The sequence below is a fragment of the Calypte anna genome, chromosome Z (genome assembly GCF_003957555.1).
Source record: "Calypte anna isolate BGI_N300 chromosome Z, bCalAnn1_v1.p, whole genome shotgun sequence".
Lineage (NCBI taxonomy): Eukaryota > Metazoa > Chordata > Aves > Apodiformes > Trochilidae > Calypte > Calypte anna.
The window spans coordinates 46,702,734-46,721,354 of NC_044274.1; the positions used below are offsets into that span (position 1 = coordinate 46,702,734).

At 39.2% G+C, this 18,621-nt stretch overlaps 1 protein-coding gene across 1 annotated transcript; it reads left to right on the plus strand.

Moving 5' to 3' along the window:
- Positions 1-5,245: 5,245 nt before the first annotated feature.
- FAM169A (family with sequence similarity 169 member A) lies at positions 5,246-18,267 on the plus strand. Its single transcript, XM_030467605.1, has 12 exons — positions 5,246-5,380; positions 5,705-5,804; positions 6,860-6,945; positions 8,250-8,421; positions 9,748-9,927; positions 11,287-11,415; positions 11,612-11,712; positions 13,392-13,446; positions 13,811-13,937; positions 15,903-16,068; positions 16,833-17,039; positions 17,761-18,267. Exons 1-12 carry the CDS (start codon positions 5,246-5,248, stop codon positions 18,265-18,267), a joined length of 1,965 nt encoding a protein of 654 aa, XP_030323465.1.
- Positions 18,268-18,621: the final 354 nt, after the last annotated feature.

Consider the following 18,621-nt stretch of genomic DNA (forward strand, 5'->3'; position numbering starts at 1 on the left):
TGCTTGGTCAGCCTGACAGTGCTAACCAATTGGAGTGGTACCGCTTGAATAGAGCACAGTCCTGCAGTGTGTGATAAGGATTTGACCTGACAGTTTTACAGTTGCACAGCACATGGAGGCTTAGAGTTACAAAAATGGGCATGCAGGACTGCATGGCAGACCTCTTGTTATGCTGGCTGCCTCTGCAGAGGTAAATGTGTAATGCTCTTGTCAAAGAGAACTGAAAAGCTATTTTCTCCTTCCCTTTTTCTCTGTCATGCATTACTTGAGGTTGGCTATGTGGAGCCATTTGTATTTTTACTTTGTGAAAGACACTAATGAACAAATTATGTTTATATAAGGGAACTGTATTCATTGGAAGCTATTTGGTTGGTCTTTGGTAGGTTATTTTGCTTTTAAAAATGAAGATCATAGAATCGAAGAATTTTAAGGGTTGAAAGGGACTTTAAAGATCATCCAGTTCCAACCCCCCTGCCATGGGCAGGGACACCTCTCACTAGATCAGGTTGCTCAGAGCCCTGTCCAGCCTGTCCTTAAAAACTTCCAGAGATGGGGCTTCTACCACCTCTCTGGGCAACCTGTTCCAGTGTCTCATCACCCTCATGGTGAAGAACTTCCTCCAAACTTCCATCCCAAATCTACCCTCCTCTAGTTTGAATCCATTCCCCTCAGTCCTGTCACTACCTGACATCTTCAAAAGTCTCTCAGCAGCTTTCTTGTAGCTCCCTTTCAGATACTGGAAGGCTACAATAAGGTCTCCTCAGAGCCTTCTCTTCAGACTGAATAACCCCAACTCTCTCTACTCTGTCTTCATAGGAGAGGTGCTTCAGCCCTCTGATCATCCCCGTGGCCCTTCTCTGGACACTCTCCATCATGTCCATGTCTTTCTTGTAAATAGGGGCTCTAGAACTCTACGCCAGGTGGGGTCTAATGAGAGCAGAGCAGAGGGGGAGAATCACTTCCCTTGACCTGCTGGCCATGCTTCTCTTGATGCAGCCAAGGACCTGGTTGGCTTTCTGGGCTGCAATTGTACACTGATGGCTCATGTTAAACTTCCCACCCACCAGAAAATGCCTGAATTTTGGACTGTTGAACTACTTCCTTACACTCAGCTGTAGATTGCAATAGGGCACTTGCCTTTCATCACCTATGTAATGCTTTTAGGTAATAATTTTAATTACTGAATACTTCAGGGGTTTAGTGACCCTAAATGCTGTGAAATATTACTGAGCTCATCACTGGAACAAATTGCATTGCAGAAATGATTGAGAGCTTCTCACCTTCCGTGTCTAATCTGCTATGGGGTACAAGTGGTAGTCGTTTATTTAGCAGGGATGTTCAGTATGTTTTCTTTGTTCAATGTTCAATCCTGAAGATTGCTCTAGGTTGTGGGTTTTTTTCTGCATAACCTATTCTTCAGAAATGAAATAAGATGAAAAGCCAAAAGTGACTAATGTAAATGAGTTGAGAGTGGATAAAAATCAAAGCATACAAAAGCAACCCAGACAGCTAAACAGAAAGGAGGGCTTTGAGTTATTTTTAGCATAATTAAATGAATGTATTAATTATAAGAAAAGAGGTTTTTTTGCTTATAACCAAAGATATAGTTGTTGCTTTTACTTTCATTGTGTTGTATTTTAGGTCAAACAGCTACAGCTGAATTCTTAATGCATATTTTCTGCTTTGGTCCTGCATTATTTCATTCTGAAAAAATGTCAGGAATTATTACCTAGAGGCTTTTGGTTATAGCTTGTGGCTTGCTTGTCCATTATGTAATAATAAGAGCTTGGCTCAATTTCTGTATTTCTTAGTTATCCAAACACTTGCTTATTTCTTTATAGTGGAGAAGCGGTGTGTGTGTATCTTTCTGCTTTCTGACAGCATACAGAAAATAAAGGTTTGAGTCTTCCTGTGTCAGTAGTGCCTAAAAGCAGAATTTAACTGGCCTGTTGTAGGTGATAGTGTGCTAAAGCCTCATCATATTGTGGAAGCAGTGACAGAATTCCAACTCTCTTCATACTTATCAACATACTTATCCATTTATATGTACTATAGTATTGGTGTGCTTCAGAATGGTAATATGAGTGGGTAAACCACATCTGATAAAGGTGAGGAGATGGCAGTGGATGAGTTTCTTCCCTGGCAGAAGCTCCTCTGCCTGGTATACAATGCTTCTGTGTTCAAAGGCAAGTTCACCACACCTTTTCTCTTGAACTCCCTTTGCTTGTGAACAGGAGGAGAAAATGGAGGTGGCTGCTGCCGGGTATGTCTTGACTGCTTCTGCCCTGCTAGCAAGGGCAGCACATGGAAGGTGCGACGAAACAGGTGGAGAATTCATAGGTTCATAGAACAGTTTGTGTTGGCAGGGACCTTAAAGGTGTCATCTAGTTCCAACTCCCCTGCCATGGGCAGTTCCACTAGACCAGGTTGCTTGAAGCCCCACCCATCTTGGCCTTGAGCACTTTCAGGGAGGTAGCATCCACATCTCTAGGCAACCTGTTCCGGTGTCCCACCTCCCTCCCAAGAAAATTTCTTCCTAGCATCTACCCTAAATCTACCTTCTTTTGGCTTTAAACTGTTCCATGTTTCTACATGCTCATGTAAAAAGTCCCTCCCTAGTTTTTCTGTACCCTCTTCAGGTACTAGAGAGCTGCTATAGGAAGATTGCTGTAAGGGCTCCTCAGAGCCTTCTCTTCTCCAGGCTGAACAACCCCAGCTCTTAGCTGAGGTGCTCAGAGGTGCTCCAGCTCTGATCATCTCAGTGGCTATCTTCTGGACTTGATCCGACAGCTCCATGTCCTTCTTATGCTGTGGGCTTCAGAACTGTACACAGTACTCCAGGTGAAGTCTTGTGAGAGCAGAGGCACAGAATCACCTCCCTGGACCTGCTGGCCGTGCTTTTTCCTTTGATGCAGCATAGGGTAGAGTTGGTTTTCTGAGCTGGAAGCGCAAGTTGTCATATTTTCTCATAAGTTGCTAACCTCAAGTCCTTCTCAGAACTGCTCTCTATCTGTTCTATGCTCAGCCTGTATTTGTGCCTGTGGACTGCCCTGGTCCAGATGCAGGACCTTGCACTTGGCATTGTTGAGCTTAATGTGGGTTTGTACAGGCTCACCTCTAAAGGTCCTCCTGGATGACCTTCCTTCCCTCCAGCACATTGACTGCACCACACAGCTTGGTGTTGTCAGTGAAGTTGCTGAGGGTGCACTCAGTTCCATCTTCCACATCTCCAGCAAAGACATTGAACGATGCCAGTCCCAGTGCCAGCCCTTGAGGAGCCCTGGGTGTCACCCATCCCCTCTTGGACATTGAGCTGTTGACTGCAACTCTGCGTGTGACCACACAGCCAATTCCATATCCACCAAGAACTCTACCAATCAAGTACATGTCTCTCCCATCTATAGACAAGGACAATGTTAAATGCTTTGCACAAATCCAGGTAGGTGACAGGACAGGTGACAGGACTCTTCCCTTACCCACCAGTGCCATAACCCTATCACAGAAGGCCACTAGAGTAGTTGGTTATGATTTGCCTCTAATGAAGCCATGTTGGCTGTGGCCATCACCTCCTTGTTATCCACGTGCCTTAGTGTAGTTTCCAGGGGGATCTGTTCCGTGATCTTGCCAGACACAGAGGTGAGACTGACTGGCCTGTAGTTCCCTGAGTTGTCTTTTTTGCCCTCTTTGAAAATGATGTTTCCCTTTTTCCAGTTGGTATGAAGAGATGGAGCTATACATCTGAAAGGGGCATTGTGCAGTAGTTGGAGGAACGTGAGAGATGGAAGAAAATGCAAAGGAAAATCCAAATAACAGATAAGGCAAGGGAGGGAAGTGGCCTGAATTTGAAAGGACAGTGCTGTGGGGAACATGTGCTAAACAATAGCATTCATGGAACCCAATAGTGTTTGTATCAGCAAAAGCATTAAACCTAGGAGTTTTAAATGCCAGTGAAGCCATGTTGAAGTTTGGTTTTGAATTTTAACAGAAAATAACTCTTCTGCAGAAAAAGCAGCTTCATTTTTTCAATCATCTTACTGATAGTATGTTATTGATCTTAAAAATCTTTTGAAATGCGGACTTTTTAATTGCTACCAAGTGGTTTCAAATAAAGAATTACTTTGCAATTGATGTACCTATGTCAGTAGAACACCGAATAATAGATTGAAGTGAGGAGACTGGAGATAAAGAAAAAAAACATTAGAAATAAAAATTTGTTTGTAAAAAAAGAATTCTCAGTGGAGGCTAGGATTATTTCACAGGCTAGGCTCTGTGAAAAGCTGTATGGTTGTGAGTGTTGGTGGTAGCTGGGCAACACAGATCAAGAGATCCCTGTGTTTGTCTAGAATAGGTTCCCATGAACTTGTGGTAGCTCATGCTTATGAGAGTTTGGGCTGTTGCTTGGGAGGACCTGAGCAGTTTGTTTCTGTGTATGGTTTTACAGACCTAGAAAAGCTTTAACTGAAGATTACTCGGTGGATTTTAAGAGCTCTTGTTTATGTTAATTTGACACAAGGCAAATTTGAATGTAAGTGTTTTCAAGGAGCTGTTGCTGCTATGGTTGGTCCTCAGGGATTTCCTTTTTGCTTCCTTAAAGTGTCACTTCAGTCAGTTGTGGGCTCTTCTTTTTGACTCCACAACTGAAACAAACACCCAGCTGTCAGGCACACTACAACTGGGCATCTGTGAAAAGTTCTGAACAATGCTTTCGTTTCTTCAAAGATGGATTTAAGTGCACAGGCTGCAGAATAAGTGAACTTCTCTTCTTTGTTATTATCGTTTGGGCTGTTTACACTTTATTTGATGAGCTGCTTACTGTTTTATGTGTGCCCTCAATAATATCAGAAGGGAGGGAGATAACCTGAGCCTGCCACTGTGAGTCAGCATGTGTGCTGCTGTGCCTCTGCTGCAAACAGCGGCCTCCGATGCTATACATCTGCCCTGTTTGGGATCTGTGGGCTAAACCTCCCACTTTTTTTCTGTTGATAAGCACAGATTGTGTTTGTGTGTTTGTTTTACAGGTTGGGTGTTAGTAGGTGGCATCCTAATTAGGATGCTTTTCTCCTTTCTGACTTGGACATGGACCGCTGCATGGAGCAGAGGTGGGGGGTGGGGAGGTGTGTGAGCCTTGGGGGAGGGAAGGGTGGCTCAGCAGTCTTGGTTACACGTTGGGGAGGAACGTGTGATAAACTGTGCATAGTATCTCTCTAACTACCTACAATAAAAATGTTGTTTATTTCTTAAGATGATGCCATTCCCTGTGGATATTTTGACCAGCAGCAGTCATGAGGACTTGAGAAGATCATCAGAAGAGTACATGTCTAAACTTATGAGTCAGAATCCATATCAGCCTCAATTCTTGTCTCTGCCAGGCCATGGCAAAGTAAGAACCAGCATATATCTTAGTCTCAAGTTTTCTTCATATATTTGTAGATTTAAAAGATTTAAAATGTCGAATCCACAGCTATTGTATTACGTAGCAATTTTAGCAAAGCTTTTGTATTTCCCAAATTCATATTTGTGTGTTAAGCTCTACTTTTTTTCATTCTGTAATTCCATTTAAATCTGGGCATCAGTAAACTGCTGTTTCTAGGCAATGGATCTGTATGCATTAAGTAATTATCAAAAAACCTTGATGTATCAACTGTATTTGAGTAAGGTTGTTACAGCAAGAACCTGTTTAAGTATTTGTACAATCTTGTTCCAGATTCCTATCAGCTTGTCAACGGTGGGCTACCTTCCCCTATATGGTGAAGACCAGACACACAAAATTCTTGGGTTGTTTGCACCACCCGATTGTCTCACAGGTTTCACTTAAGATTTTAATCTTTGTTGCTGTTTCTTTTTCTGTGACAAATGCATGTAACCAAGCCCTTGTTCATTCCATGCTAGTGTAGCTCATAACTTTACCACCTTTGCGTTTGTTGTTTGCCCTGTTCTTGTTCACATACTGTTATTTTTGTTGTGGATTTATATACACAAATGATAGAACTGTGTATGGTTATCAGAGTAGAAGGGGTCCTGTTGAGTTCAGAAGATACGTAGCAAAATAACACAGTGCTTGTCCGAATCCAAGGACAGCGTGTATCTCCGGGTCTCTTAATGTACACCTCAACACTCCAAAAGATATTTATTGAGCATTCATAGAATCCATTAGCTTGCCCATGAATTTAGGTGCTCTTTATTAGCAGTAACTGATCATCCTCAAGTGTAAATTTGTCTTCAGCTCTAGATCCTAACGTAGGTCTGACTAAGATGACATCTCACTGGGTTTTGGGGTCGTTTTTTTCCTCCCTTTTTCTCTTCCCTTCTAGTCATTCATGTTTTCTTCTCTTTCCATTTGATTGCCAAGTTTGCCACACGTGTCCATAGATCAAACTCCTCCTGATCTCTAACCACATGACCACATGGCCACTAGCATTTTTACATTCATCTGACTCTGTAAAACTTGCACAGTTTCAATATCAATATCTGCTAGCAACCCAGAACTGAAGTACATGTGTGAATGGGGCTCCTTGGCAGGCCTAGTTTTCAGTGGAAGGAGATGCTAGAGCACAGTGATGAGGACCAGTGATAGTATCTGAAAACAGTTCTCTGTGTCATACTGCACAAAACCTGCGTTTGGTTTTATTGTTCTCAATTTTCAAACAAATTCTGGAGTAGAGAGTATTGCATATGGAGGTTGTGTAGCACCACATCTATTGTATTAGTGTAATGAGAACTGCATTAATATAGTTCCAGATAAAGGTGCTTGACCTTGCTACTACAGTGTTTTCCTAGTTGTTTAGCGGTTTTAATTAATGTGTTTCCTTGGGAATGATAAGAATCACTAACTCTTTTATTTCCCCTTGTGTCTTTCAAGCTGTAGCCCTGTATCTTGCTGACCAGTGGTGGTCATCTGATGACATTGTGAGAACATCTGCCCCTGATAGACAGGGCTTTCATCAGGTAAAGCGCTCCAGTGTTCATCTAGCAATTTTTATCCTTCAGATAATGGCAAGTTATGGTGAATAGCTAGGCTGGGAGATGCTACATGTTTTCATTTAATTCAGAAGTTAGTTGGCTGTCTCATGTGCAAAATAAGGAGAGTGGGAATAGAAGAGTAGGAACTAGGAGGAAGGAACTCTGTGAAGCTACTCTAGAATAGGAGTGACTCTTGTTCAGTAGCTTCATGTATAAGCTATTCAGATGCTAATGATTTTAGTTTTTTTTTCTTTAGTCTTAGAATATTGTATGCACATTGTATGTCTGATTGTATTGAAGTACCTTAGCAGAGTGGTTCATGGAACCATAGCACTTGAATCTATTTATCTTACGAGGAGATTAGTTCGTTAAAAATATTGTTGGGAACTAGTTCAATAGAGGAAAGTTGGAGCTGGTGGCTGGCAGTACCAGTATGTGAGATTTGGGAAGTAAGTTGCCTGGTATCTGCTTCATTACTCATCATTGACCTTTGTTGCCATTACTGACACTTTATTTTTTTTTTAACTGTAAATATTTCTTTTTTGAGGAGTGTAATTTATATTTGCTCATGGAATCTGGGCACTCTTGTTTGATTTATGTATTTAATTTGCCGTAGAGAATTTGGCATGTAGACTTGTTTTCCATACACTACTTATGGTAGGAAAATTATAAAATCAGGAAGGCTGAATCTTTAACAGGTAGAGTAGCTGAGACTGGACATTTGTTCTTCATAGTGGGTAGGATAGTGGTGGGTTTAAATTTAATGTGGAGAATAGAGGAAAGGATATTGAGTTTCGTATCACAGAAACTGTTATAACTAGGTCTTCCACTGCATCATGTCCTGTTGTCTGCCACTCTATCAGCAGTGATTGAGTGTGCCAAGTCTTGCAACGCCATAAGGCTCATAATTTCTCCATTGCAGGATTCCACTTATCTGCTAGTCTGGGAGGTCTGGTGTACTGTTGTTGTGTTTAGTGAATGTTTCTTAAGTCCGAAAAGTGTCGTGAGGCAAAATCAAAATATCCCTACTGTCCCACTCCTAGAACTCTTTCAGCTTTTGCCCTTTGGATTAGGAGTGATAATGAAGTAGTGAAATATCCTCTCTCTGTGGTAGTGCCTTATGCTTCCACGCATCTCCTTGCCCTCAGACAAACCCCAGGGCTTCATCCTGCTTTAGCATTTACAGCTTGACTCCATCTGCACCTGTGTTAACTGGCAACTTTGAAAGATAAGCTTCTGATGCATATTAACTCATCTGACCAGTCTTCTAAAATGTTCTGTTTCCTTAGGTGAAGTCTGTTGGAGAGAGGGTTGTACTCTATGTTCTGAATCGAATTATTTATCGGAAGCAAGAAATGGAAGAAGATGAGGTCCCTTTTCTCTGTCATCGTAGCAATGACTATGCTAAGATCTTGTGGAAAAAAGGAGAGGCCATTGGGTTCTATTCTGTTAAACTTAAAGGTAAAATACTTCAGTACTCTGAGATCTGGTAGGGAGGAGGAATGGGTACAGAGTGGAGATAACGAAGCCTATTTGAAGAATACTGTAATTAGTAATTAGGATTTGCAAACCTTGCAGGCTCAATGAGGTGTTTTCCTGAAAAAAAAGTCAGCTTGCTGTTAAAATTTCTAGTTTTAATGCTTACATATTTTAGCAATCTGAGCAGTCCAAGTTCTTAAGTTTCTTTGCATTCTGCCAAATGTATTTAAAACTACATAAAAGTATACACAAAAGCTTTTTTATTTTCCTTTTCTCCTAAGAACAGTTGTTCATGTTTGGATTGGGCTATGCTTGGTTATGTTTGGTTGGCTTTTTGTTTTTGTTTGTCTGCTTGTCTTTTGGACCTCATTCCATAATGCAGAAGTTATTTTGTCTGAAATGATTATAAAATCAGATGTTGCTATGACTTAAACATCTGATAGCATAAGAGCATAGAAATTTTGCTCACAGGTGTAAGATTCAGTGACTCCTGGTAATAGCAAAAAGAAATTCCCTTTCCTTTCAAACATATATTCCCTTGTAAATTACAATTGTACTGGCAGATTGATTGTTATTAATGTTGCAGCCTTTTTGTTTGTTAATGTGTTTACTTATACTTTATCAAAACATGATACTTTCCCTTTAGTTATTTTGGAATTTATTGTGGGTTTTTTTAATTGTTTGCTGAATAAAATTTAGTGTTTGGGCAGGCTTTTTAGCACATTGATATGTGCTATTGTAGACTACTATCTTTGGATCAAGGAGGAACAGTCTGATATTTTTGTGTCATGTCTAGAAGGGGTTAACTAATTCAGGACTGAGGAGGGCACTGGAGGCTTGCTGGAGATTTCCCCCTTCTAACGTACATAGATGCCTTTGCAAACTTAAAATAGTAAACTCTTTGGGTCACTAACCTACTGTAGGCTAGCAATCAGGATAGGCAAGCAACCAGCTATCTTGTTCTGATTGTCTTAATGATCTTTGTGTTATTTTTTAATGAGAGTATGCATTGCATAAATTTGTGTAAGTCTCAATATTGTCTTTAATGTCAAAATTGCTGTAGTGTGGTGATAAAAGGATAGTGTTTACATTGCAGTGTTTTTTGTTCTGGCTTAAAGCAAAAAATGACAGCAGTGTTTATATATTTTATCATATATTTTATTATGTATTATTTTTATAATTTAAATGTAATCCCATGACTTAGTTTGATAAAATCTTTAAGTCTGTATTTGAATATGCTAAAATCTTATGTTGCAGCATGGTGATGCTGAATTACCAATAGATATTTTTTCCCTCCTGTTATTTCAGGAAGTGCTTTTAACTCAAATGGTGATAAGAAATATGGGCTGTCGGTGCTAGACACAGTATTTGTAAGAAAGAAACATCGTGGGAAGGACTCTCTGCTAACAATTTTGGAAGACTTTGTGGATTCCTTCAATGAGAAATCTCTTGGCCTACGATACCCACTGTCACCCTTGTTGTACACAGGCAAGCTCTTGTCCAAATCAGTGCTGTCATTCAAGCTCGTTGTGGCTGCATCCTCACTTTTTGTAATAACAGATGTGCTTTTCATTTAAAGTTAAAAACGGTGATTTGTTTAAGATGGTGAAGTATTTATTAATTAGATTTTTAATCCTCTGCATGACATTAGATTATTGGATCTTTGTTGGCTTTCTGCTATTGTGAATTTTTACTGCTGTATGCTCCTCAAGCCTCCAGAATTGCCTGAGGTGTGATGTAATGTGTCTTCTTTGTACTGCCTTTTTCTTGCTCACTGTTAAGCTTCACAAGGTCATTTAATTCATGTTTGCTCAGAACTTCTGGTCAAAGAGACATCTGAGGCTGTTTTACCTTGGATATAAGAAGGTGCAGTTCTTACATGAAAGAAACATTCATGGCTCTTCCATTAGAAACCCAAGAGGGTTATGTCATCTAGGAGATTACATGTTATCTTCTGGAAATGATCCTGCTTGGGACTATGTTCGGGCAAGAAGACCATTTCCTCTGCCCTGTTTCTCAAGGCTTGTCCTACTCTCAGGCTCTCTTCTAAGTTTGGTTCTATGAATGTTTTCATCAGGTGGTCTTAGCCATTGGAAATTCTGCTTTTCCAAGTACCATTGTCTGGTTTTGCATATCACTGGATATGGTTTATTAAGCTTCAGCCAGCAAACTGTCATGAAGTGGAATTTAATGACTAACCCATTTCCCTGGTCAAGGAATGGTACAAGAGGGTTATGTATCAATTGTTACTCAGGTGAAAAGTGGTAGTTTTCCACATACTGTGGAATAACATGAAAAGATGCATTTCCACATTGTTTTTTAGTATGTGTATTGGAGAAAAGAGGTGAGGGCACAGCAGGGAAAAATATTCCAGAAGTGAACAGTGAATGGATGGTAAATTATGCGGTGGTAACGTGTTTGCATTCCCAGAGAGTGCTTTTTGTGAGTGCCTGTAATAAGATAGTGACATACATCACCTGACTATTCTCTGCCTAAGAGCCATTCCATCCAAGGCTGGGTCTTGTGATTGACAGAGACCAGTGAAGGTATAAGACTCAGCTGGGTGGTTAAGATAAGAAGAAGGAAATCCCATCCATCTCTTTTGCAGTTTAAGATAATATGGAATGTGGTTAAACCAGAAGAAATAATGTACTGGGAAGAATGAGCAGAGTAAAACAGTATTTATTTCAGACTCCATTCTTTTGTTGAACAGTTCTTTCTGTGGTCATTTATGTGCATGATGGAAGATTGAAGATAAGTTTGTTTCCTGACAAACTTTAAAAACTGAGTTGACGATGATTATATAATATAAATAATACGGTGATTTTCTTATGTTTGTTCATTCAGCTTGTAAGCAATATCTTGAGAAGTATCCTAATGATAAGTCACTCTTATGGGAAGTGGAGGGAGTAGGAAAGTGGTTCCAGAGAGTATCTATTAAGAAGAAGATAGAAAGAGAAACTCTCAGAATTGCAGGTATGGATGCTTTCTTTTGTTTTCTGACACTTTATGAATGTTGAATAAACACAAGTTCAACACCAACTTCTGTGAATACTACCCATGGAAACTAGCAGAACAATTTTACTTGTCCTGAGATCATATTTGAAATGGTAAATTGTTACATGAAGACAGTGTAATTTTCTGTTTCCCTGTTTTCTTTCTTAAATCTTAGAAGAAAAGACATTGCAGAAAGAAACTGAGACTAAGGCTTATTTTCAGGAGGCCTCATTATGGGCAGGTGAACAGAAGACTGATCTAGAAACACAGCTAAATGTAGGTACACAGTGTGTTATCCATTATTAAAAAGGCTTGAGGCCTTTTAGGTTTTCTATATTCATCTAATGTATCTTGTCCTGTTCTTATTTTAATTGCCTGTTCTTTATGGTCAGTAAATATTTTTAATTTCTATGAAAGAGTAGTTTCTCAACTTAAGAAATTAGGTGTTTTTGGAAATTACTGCATTTAATGAACTGTATGTTATGCTTGCTTGATATTTCTGTTTCAAGTTCCCAAAGAGCAGTCCTGGCTTATGCAGAGAGCTTGTACTTAATCTCTCCACTTTAAGTGGCAACCAGTCTGACAGAACCCGTGGCTTTTACCAGAAATTGTTACCTCATCTGTTGTTTTGTTACAAAAATAGTGATGTTTTCAGTTTCTAAATGACCAGAAGCAGCAAGTCTTCATTCTCTTTCACTTGTAAGTGTGCTCAAGAGAGCATCATCACTAGAGTTCTAGATTCAGATTCGAGTAATTGATCATATTGGCAATATGACCTAAAAAAATTGCTTGGTTGTAGAGCTTCATGGATCTACCTGGAAAAGATAGCAGAGGGATAGTAGTTCTTAAAATTTTTGTTGCCATGAGTTATGAACTGAAGCCTTGCCTCTTCTCTTCTTCGAGAAGAGAAAGACAGTAGATATCAAAGTGCTCCAACCCCTCACAGCTTTGTAGAATTGTTGGTAGCTCTTTTCTTGGCACCTGTGCTATCTGTAAGTAGTTCAGTAATGCTTAGAAAACTTACTGGACCATAAAAACAAACAAACAAAAAACCCAAACCCCCAAAAACGTCCCACTTACCACCAAACCAGGAAAAAACATTCCCCAACTGTCATTTTCAGCTTCCATTTAGAGTTCCTTGTGTTTCTGTGTTTTGATGGTAGAATAATTTGTGATTGGTCTACAATTTCATATGTATTGAAAACTTAACTTAAACTATTTCAAGCAGCTGTTTGTAGGTATGGCTGCTTCTTGCCTGCCTTCTTAGCTAGTGCTGAAGTGCAGCTGGAAGTGGAGCAGAATGTCTGGATGCTGTTTATTGCCAAACTCAAAAAGCTGCTTGAGTTTTAAGCAGCTCAGAAACAAGAATGTGCATGCCTTTATTTTAACGTGCACAGTTTGTCCCCAAGTCAGAGTATGAAGCAAGTGAATATTGAGGGAGAGGAAACTGGGACATAAGCAGCTTCTTGTGCTGACTGCGCATGTAGCTTGCAGTACTGCCTGATCACTAAGTTCTGTTTTCTTGTGTGATCTTTTTTTTTTTTTAACATGAGCTGTCATACTCTGTTGCATGCCCTAATAAAAATAAGACTACAAAATAGACTACAAATAATTAAAAAAAGTTTCTTGTTAAATTTTGTCACCTACAGTAGTGTAGTACCTGGGATTTATACGGAAAGAAAAAGATTTATAGCCTTTAATTATGTGAACACCTGTTACAAACCAGATTAGTTAAGAAAAAGACTTGATAGACCTTGTTTATAACAGGTTACTTTTAAAATACTATCTTCCATGTTGAGCCCAGAAGTAAAGTGCCAAAAAAACCAAACCAAACCCAACAACAATAAAACCCAATTCTTGTATGAAAGATAATGTAAATTAAATTACATCTGTTTAGAGGCAGGATACATACATCTAAACGTAATACCATAAATTAGTTTTCTTTTGCTTCACAGACAGATTCTCTACAAGTTAAAGAACCAATAGAAGTCCATGCAAGCACACCTCAAGGTAAAAATAACCCTGATTATCAGCATTGTGATGATTGTGGATTAATAGATTAGCAGGCTCTTTTGTTGCTTTATATGCTTTCAGCATATTAATCTGTGATTAATATTAAAATATGCCTTCCTCCAAGGTACTGTGGCTCAACTCACAAACCTTTTGGAGGACTTGGGATAAAACTAAGTTTCTTGGTAAAGGTACCGTGCAAATATACTCAGAAAAGTATCACAATGAAACGCTATTTTACTTGCACTCAGTTTCTTCAATGAAATACTAGATGGGAAAATTATATGGAGGTCTCACACTGGTTGTACCCTGACATTTATTTTGTTGTTCTGTTTTTGCTTTTTTTCTGGAAACCTTAACATAGTTCCTGGTTTTGTTTGGACACAAAGCAGCCAGCAAAAATGTCCCAGAACAGGAAAACGTAGACAGGAATCTGAACCTGGAACTTCCCAAGGAAATGTCGAAAATGCTCTCCTGGTGTCAGAAAGCAGGTAAGGGAGCCCATATTTTATTCTTATTTTGTTGCTTAAGCAGTCACAGACTACATCAGTGTCTCACAGTGTGCTACTTCGTGTTTCTTCTCCTTTCTTCCTGTTTTATTTGCTTGATTTTAAAATTACCAAATACAAAGCCTGATGTGATAAAGACAACTGATACATTACCTGAAGACTGATTGCACCAAAAGATAGTGTCTTTGAAAGCTTGGCAGGTACTGGCAAGAACAGTAAGATAACAGAGAATACTAAGGGTGTTCTGGTATAAGTGAATCTGCATGAAGGTAAAACCATCTGTATGCACACAGCAGAGTTTCTTACAATACTGTAACTGCAAATCCACAATGCTACATCTGTATCTGTAGAGATGTCCCTTCCTGACCTCTTGTTACAGTGGCATATTGTCCCTATGAAACAAAAGAATTACAGGGACCTACTCATCTTCGAAGTAAAACCCTTTGGACAAATTCTGATTTAAGACTATCATATCCTTACTTACATCTTGACAAAAAAGGAAATAATCTCCAGTGTAAAGGATATTATCCTCTGTAGTAATTGTTAAATGGGGATATGAAGAATTGTATTGCTTCAGTGCCATAGCAGTTTGTACAAGAAAGGGCCATTCCACTGGCTTTCATCAAGAAAGCAGAACTGAGGCTGAGCAAATAAATTCCTCCTTCCTCCCTCTTCCTGTATATATGTTTTCTTGTAGGCATATACTAATCCCCTCCCTCTTTCATTGTCCCTGTCTCACTCACTATCTTCCAAAAAAACCCAACCAACCAAACAAAAAACCCCACTGCAACCCAAAAAAACTCTTTTGAAGAGATGAAGGCAACTTTGTTGTTTCAGAGGAAATTCATCGAACTTGTTCCATTAGGTTTCTTTAAACAAAATTAGTTGTTGTGTGTCTCTGTTTTTTCACATGATGCTGTTACAATTTTTTCACATTTTTTCACATTAGCTAGATTCATCCTTGTGTTTAAATTGCTCTGTGTAACTATGGACATACAGTACTGCTGTCTTTCATGGTCAGTGTGCTGTCCTAAGCTAGTACAGACAGGCCAAATAATGCTGCCACATACTGAAAAATTATTTTCCCTGTTACTACTAATAATTGGCTAGTTGGTATGTGAGAGGACTGGGCTGTTTTTGAATGTCAGTATTTTGGGCCTTGCAAAACGAAGTTACTGGCTTTCTCCTATGAAGCACCTTCTCAAGATGGCACCTGGGATAAAATCCTCCAATGCTGCCTTTATTATGAGATCTTGAAGCAGCCTCCTGCAAATCTATTACATGCAGTTTTCCCATCATTTTTAATCCTTTCAGTTCATCTGACATTTATCATTTCAAAGATGAGAACTGAATCTTTGAAATAGTGTTGCTACCCATGAGGTCCATCAGAGCTTCATCTTCAGCTATTTACTTATTTAATCTCTAGTTCACTCTTCTTCAGCCATAATATTTTTGTTGTTGTTGCCTGGTTTCTCTTCCAGTCATGGTCGTTGTAATGCATGTATATTCAACAATTATATACACATATTTGTTTTTACCAGTCTAACTTCAAACTGTTTCTACAGTGGGGGTGGAAGAAGCTGCTTCCTTTCTCATGCCTTTGTAGCTTCCAAGTATATAATGGATTGCTGCTTTCTAAATTTAAACTTAAAACAAGTTTCTGATATTTATTCCCATAAAATGGAAGCGAGACAGATGTGTTCATTTTATAATTGTCAAAGTAATCTTTCCTACTAGATGATTTTGTTGGTTGGTTTTGGGGTTTTTTTATCCCTAATGAGGAGGTTTTGGTTTTAGATGCTATTTAGTTGTCTAGATTCTTATTTCCTATGGCAAGCATATGATACACCACTTTGTAACTGGTCATGAGTTAATTACACTGCCCAGATCAGTAAGATGATACATGAATACAAAAGATTAAAGAATATATCTTAATACCTGCTGCAGGCTGGAACTTCCTGCCCACACACCTGAAGACTCTGAAGACTTAGTAGAAAAATCCACGGACGATAGTTCTGAGGACGCTGACAGAATGGTTGTTGAAAATAAGGTCCAGTCTGCGTCAGCAGCAGGGCTACATTTATTACCCACTGAGAAAAAAAGTGAGAAGGAGGTGAGCTGGGTGTGATAGTAGATAAATCTGGAACACAGATGCACTTTCTTGTAAAAATGGTCCTTGCTGCATTAATCCATGAGACTATCAGCTCCTAGGTTTTTGTACCAATGCTTTTTTTAAAAGTTTATCTGAAGCTAAGGCTAGTATAAAACTAGTTTCGGGTAATAGTTATACTAATTTTGAATAATGGACTTCATAGCATGTTCACTAAGGTGAATTTTTAGCTTGTCCACCACCTAATTTTCATAATTTCTCCTATTCATATACTTCGGAGAACTGGAGTAAGGTCAAGATCTGATTTAGTATTTTTTTTTTTTTTAAAGTTTCACTGAAGAAGCCAATAGCTGGTATGCCTCAGTTACTAGTGTTGGCTCTTTTTACTTCTTGACTTACAAGCACTGTGCCTAGTGGTGCCTTCAGGGTTTTAAGTTCTTACTGACTGAGTGAGAAAGTGGATCTTTCACTGTGTTGGGGTAAAGGAATGACGTGCAGCATGTTTGATGGTGAGATGCATTAAAAACTGCTTGGCTGGGATTCTAACAGTGTAAGCTCTGAGAAATTCAGTGCAGGTGACAACACCAAGCTGATACAATGCTGGTTAAGTTAGCAACTCTGCACTAAACTGTATCTTTTTACTACACATATCTGTGTACCAAAGTTATTTGCTTCTCATATTAAGCTGCAGATTTACATCACATACACCGACTAGTGTTGGGGAATAATGGTCAGGCATAATCTTTACTTAAAAATGTGGTTTTTAGGAAACACCATCAGAACCTCTTAATGGTGAGGTAACAGAAGAAACTGGTAAGACCTCACATGTGTCTGAAGAGAAGACAGTAAATGAAGTTCAAAGTGGTGAACCAGAAGTGCACTCTGAGAATCAAGGAGAAGAATCGGTGGTGGACTGTGTTCCAGTAATCCTTGAGTCTTCAGCAAAACCTTCAGATGACACGTTACCAGAGAAGGTGAGAGAACTCAAACAAAATGTGAAGTCACCTTTCCTTTGAAGTGTACATATGTTGCTTTTTTAACTTTGTTAAGCAGCTGATTGAAAGTTGCCCCCACTATCATGCAAAATTATTGGGAGAAGCAGTTACAAGGCCAGATGATATAAATCCATAAACAGAATATACCGGTGTTTCTGTTTAATATGTAGAAGTGCAGCACATATGCATGTGATACTAAAAAGAAAGATCTGTTGCTCTAGCTTGCCTGGGCAGTAATGAAATAGTTTTCTTGCTAAAATATTGTTTAGATATGAGTGAAAAGCCTCATCCTCATGGTGTCTCTTTATTCTGCCCTAATGAAGTGTACAAGCAGGTATTTCTGGTAAAATACCCTTCTAGAATACAGATTTTACTGTTTTTTGTTTATATTGCTAAAGCAGATTGTTACATGCTAGCAAAATGTCTAAAACAACTTTTTTTTCCCTGTTGTTGTTTTCATAATATTTTTACTATAACTGAATAATCACTTGAACGATTTAAATCTGAAAATCAAAGAGCAACTTTAGGTATTAAATGCAGTTCACAAAATAGTCTTGTTTATTCGTACATGTAGTATTAAAAACTGCTGAATGCCAAAATACCCTTTGAGGTTGCTAGCTAGTAGCAGCAGTTGTTCAGACTCCTGTATCTTCAATTAATTGTGGCTTTGGTTGTTTTGATACTTCTCCTGTTCCCTCAGGACTTAAATGAAAATGATTCAGAAGTGCTGGCTGAAGAAAGTACAATACTATTGATACAGGACAGTGGCGAACAGCAAGAGTCTGAAAAGACCACCACTGAAAATGCATCTGCTTCAGCCTCAAAAGAGGAGTCCTCTGACAATGGTTTGCCCAGATCTGTAGTAATTGAAGCAATGGAAGAATCTTCTTCTGAAAATGGTTTGGAAGATCCAAATGAAGCAGGGCATGGCCAGCTGACTGATAGGTCTGTGCTAATTGTTGAAGTCGAGGGTGTTTCCTTTCAGCAGTCTGCTGGACAGGAAGGACAGAAGAACGAGCTGGAAGAGCATTCAGAAGCACCTGTTGAGCAGGCAGAACCGTCCACGCAGACAGCAATGGAGCAGCAAGCTGCTGACAGCAGCTCAGAGGAAGCAGAAATTGAGGTACCTGTGGTAGATCGCAGACCCTATCGAAGAAGGGCCAGAGGCTACAAAGGTCCACCCAGGAAAAAAGGAAAGCCAGCTTAAAAAACAAAATATTAATTGTTAGTTCATCTATTTATAAGGAAGTTAATATTTTGTGTAAAACACTAGGGTGTAACTACACCAAATGGGACACAGGACACACATTTCATATTGTGGGTTGGACTTCCTCTTGGGATTCATCACCTTTCCTCAAGCTTTCTTGAATTTTTAACCACTAGACATTGAGTGTGAAAGTAAACAGCAAGTCTCCTCCTTTTATAAAGGATACATGCTGAATAAATATGGTTGTTATCAAAGGGAACAGTTTGCATATTTGAGGTGGCTGTTGTGGGAGAAAAATGCAGTGTGAAATACTGACTCTAAGGTTTCTTAAATTCCCATAGACTACCATGAGGC

Coding starts and splice junctions, on each gene's coding strand:
- FAM169A (XM_030467605.1), top strand. CDS start 5,246: ATGCCATTCCCTGTGGATATTTTGACCAGCAGCAGTCATGAGGACTTG. Junction 5,381..5,704: donor CTCTGCCAGGCCATGGCAAA/GTAAGAACCAGC, acceptor ATCTTGTTCCAG/ATTCCTATCAGCTTGTCAAC. Junction 13,938..15,902: donor CTCCTGGTGTCAGAAAGCAG/GTAAGGGAGCCC, acceptor TACCTGCTGCAG/GCTGGAACTTCCTGCCCACA.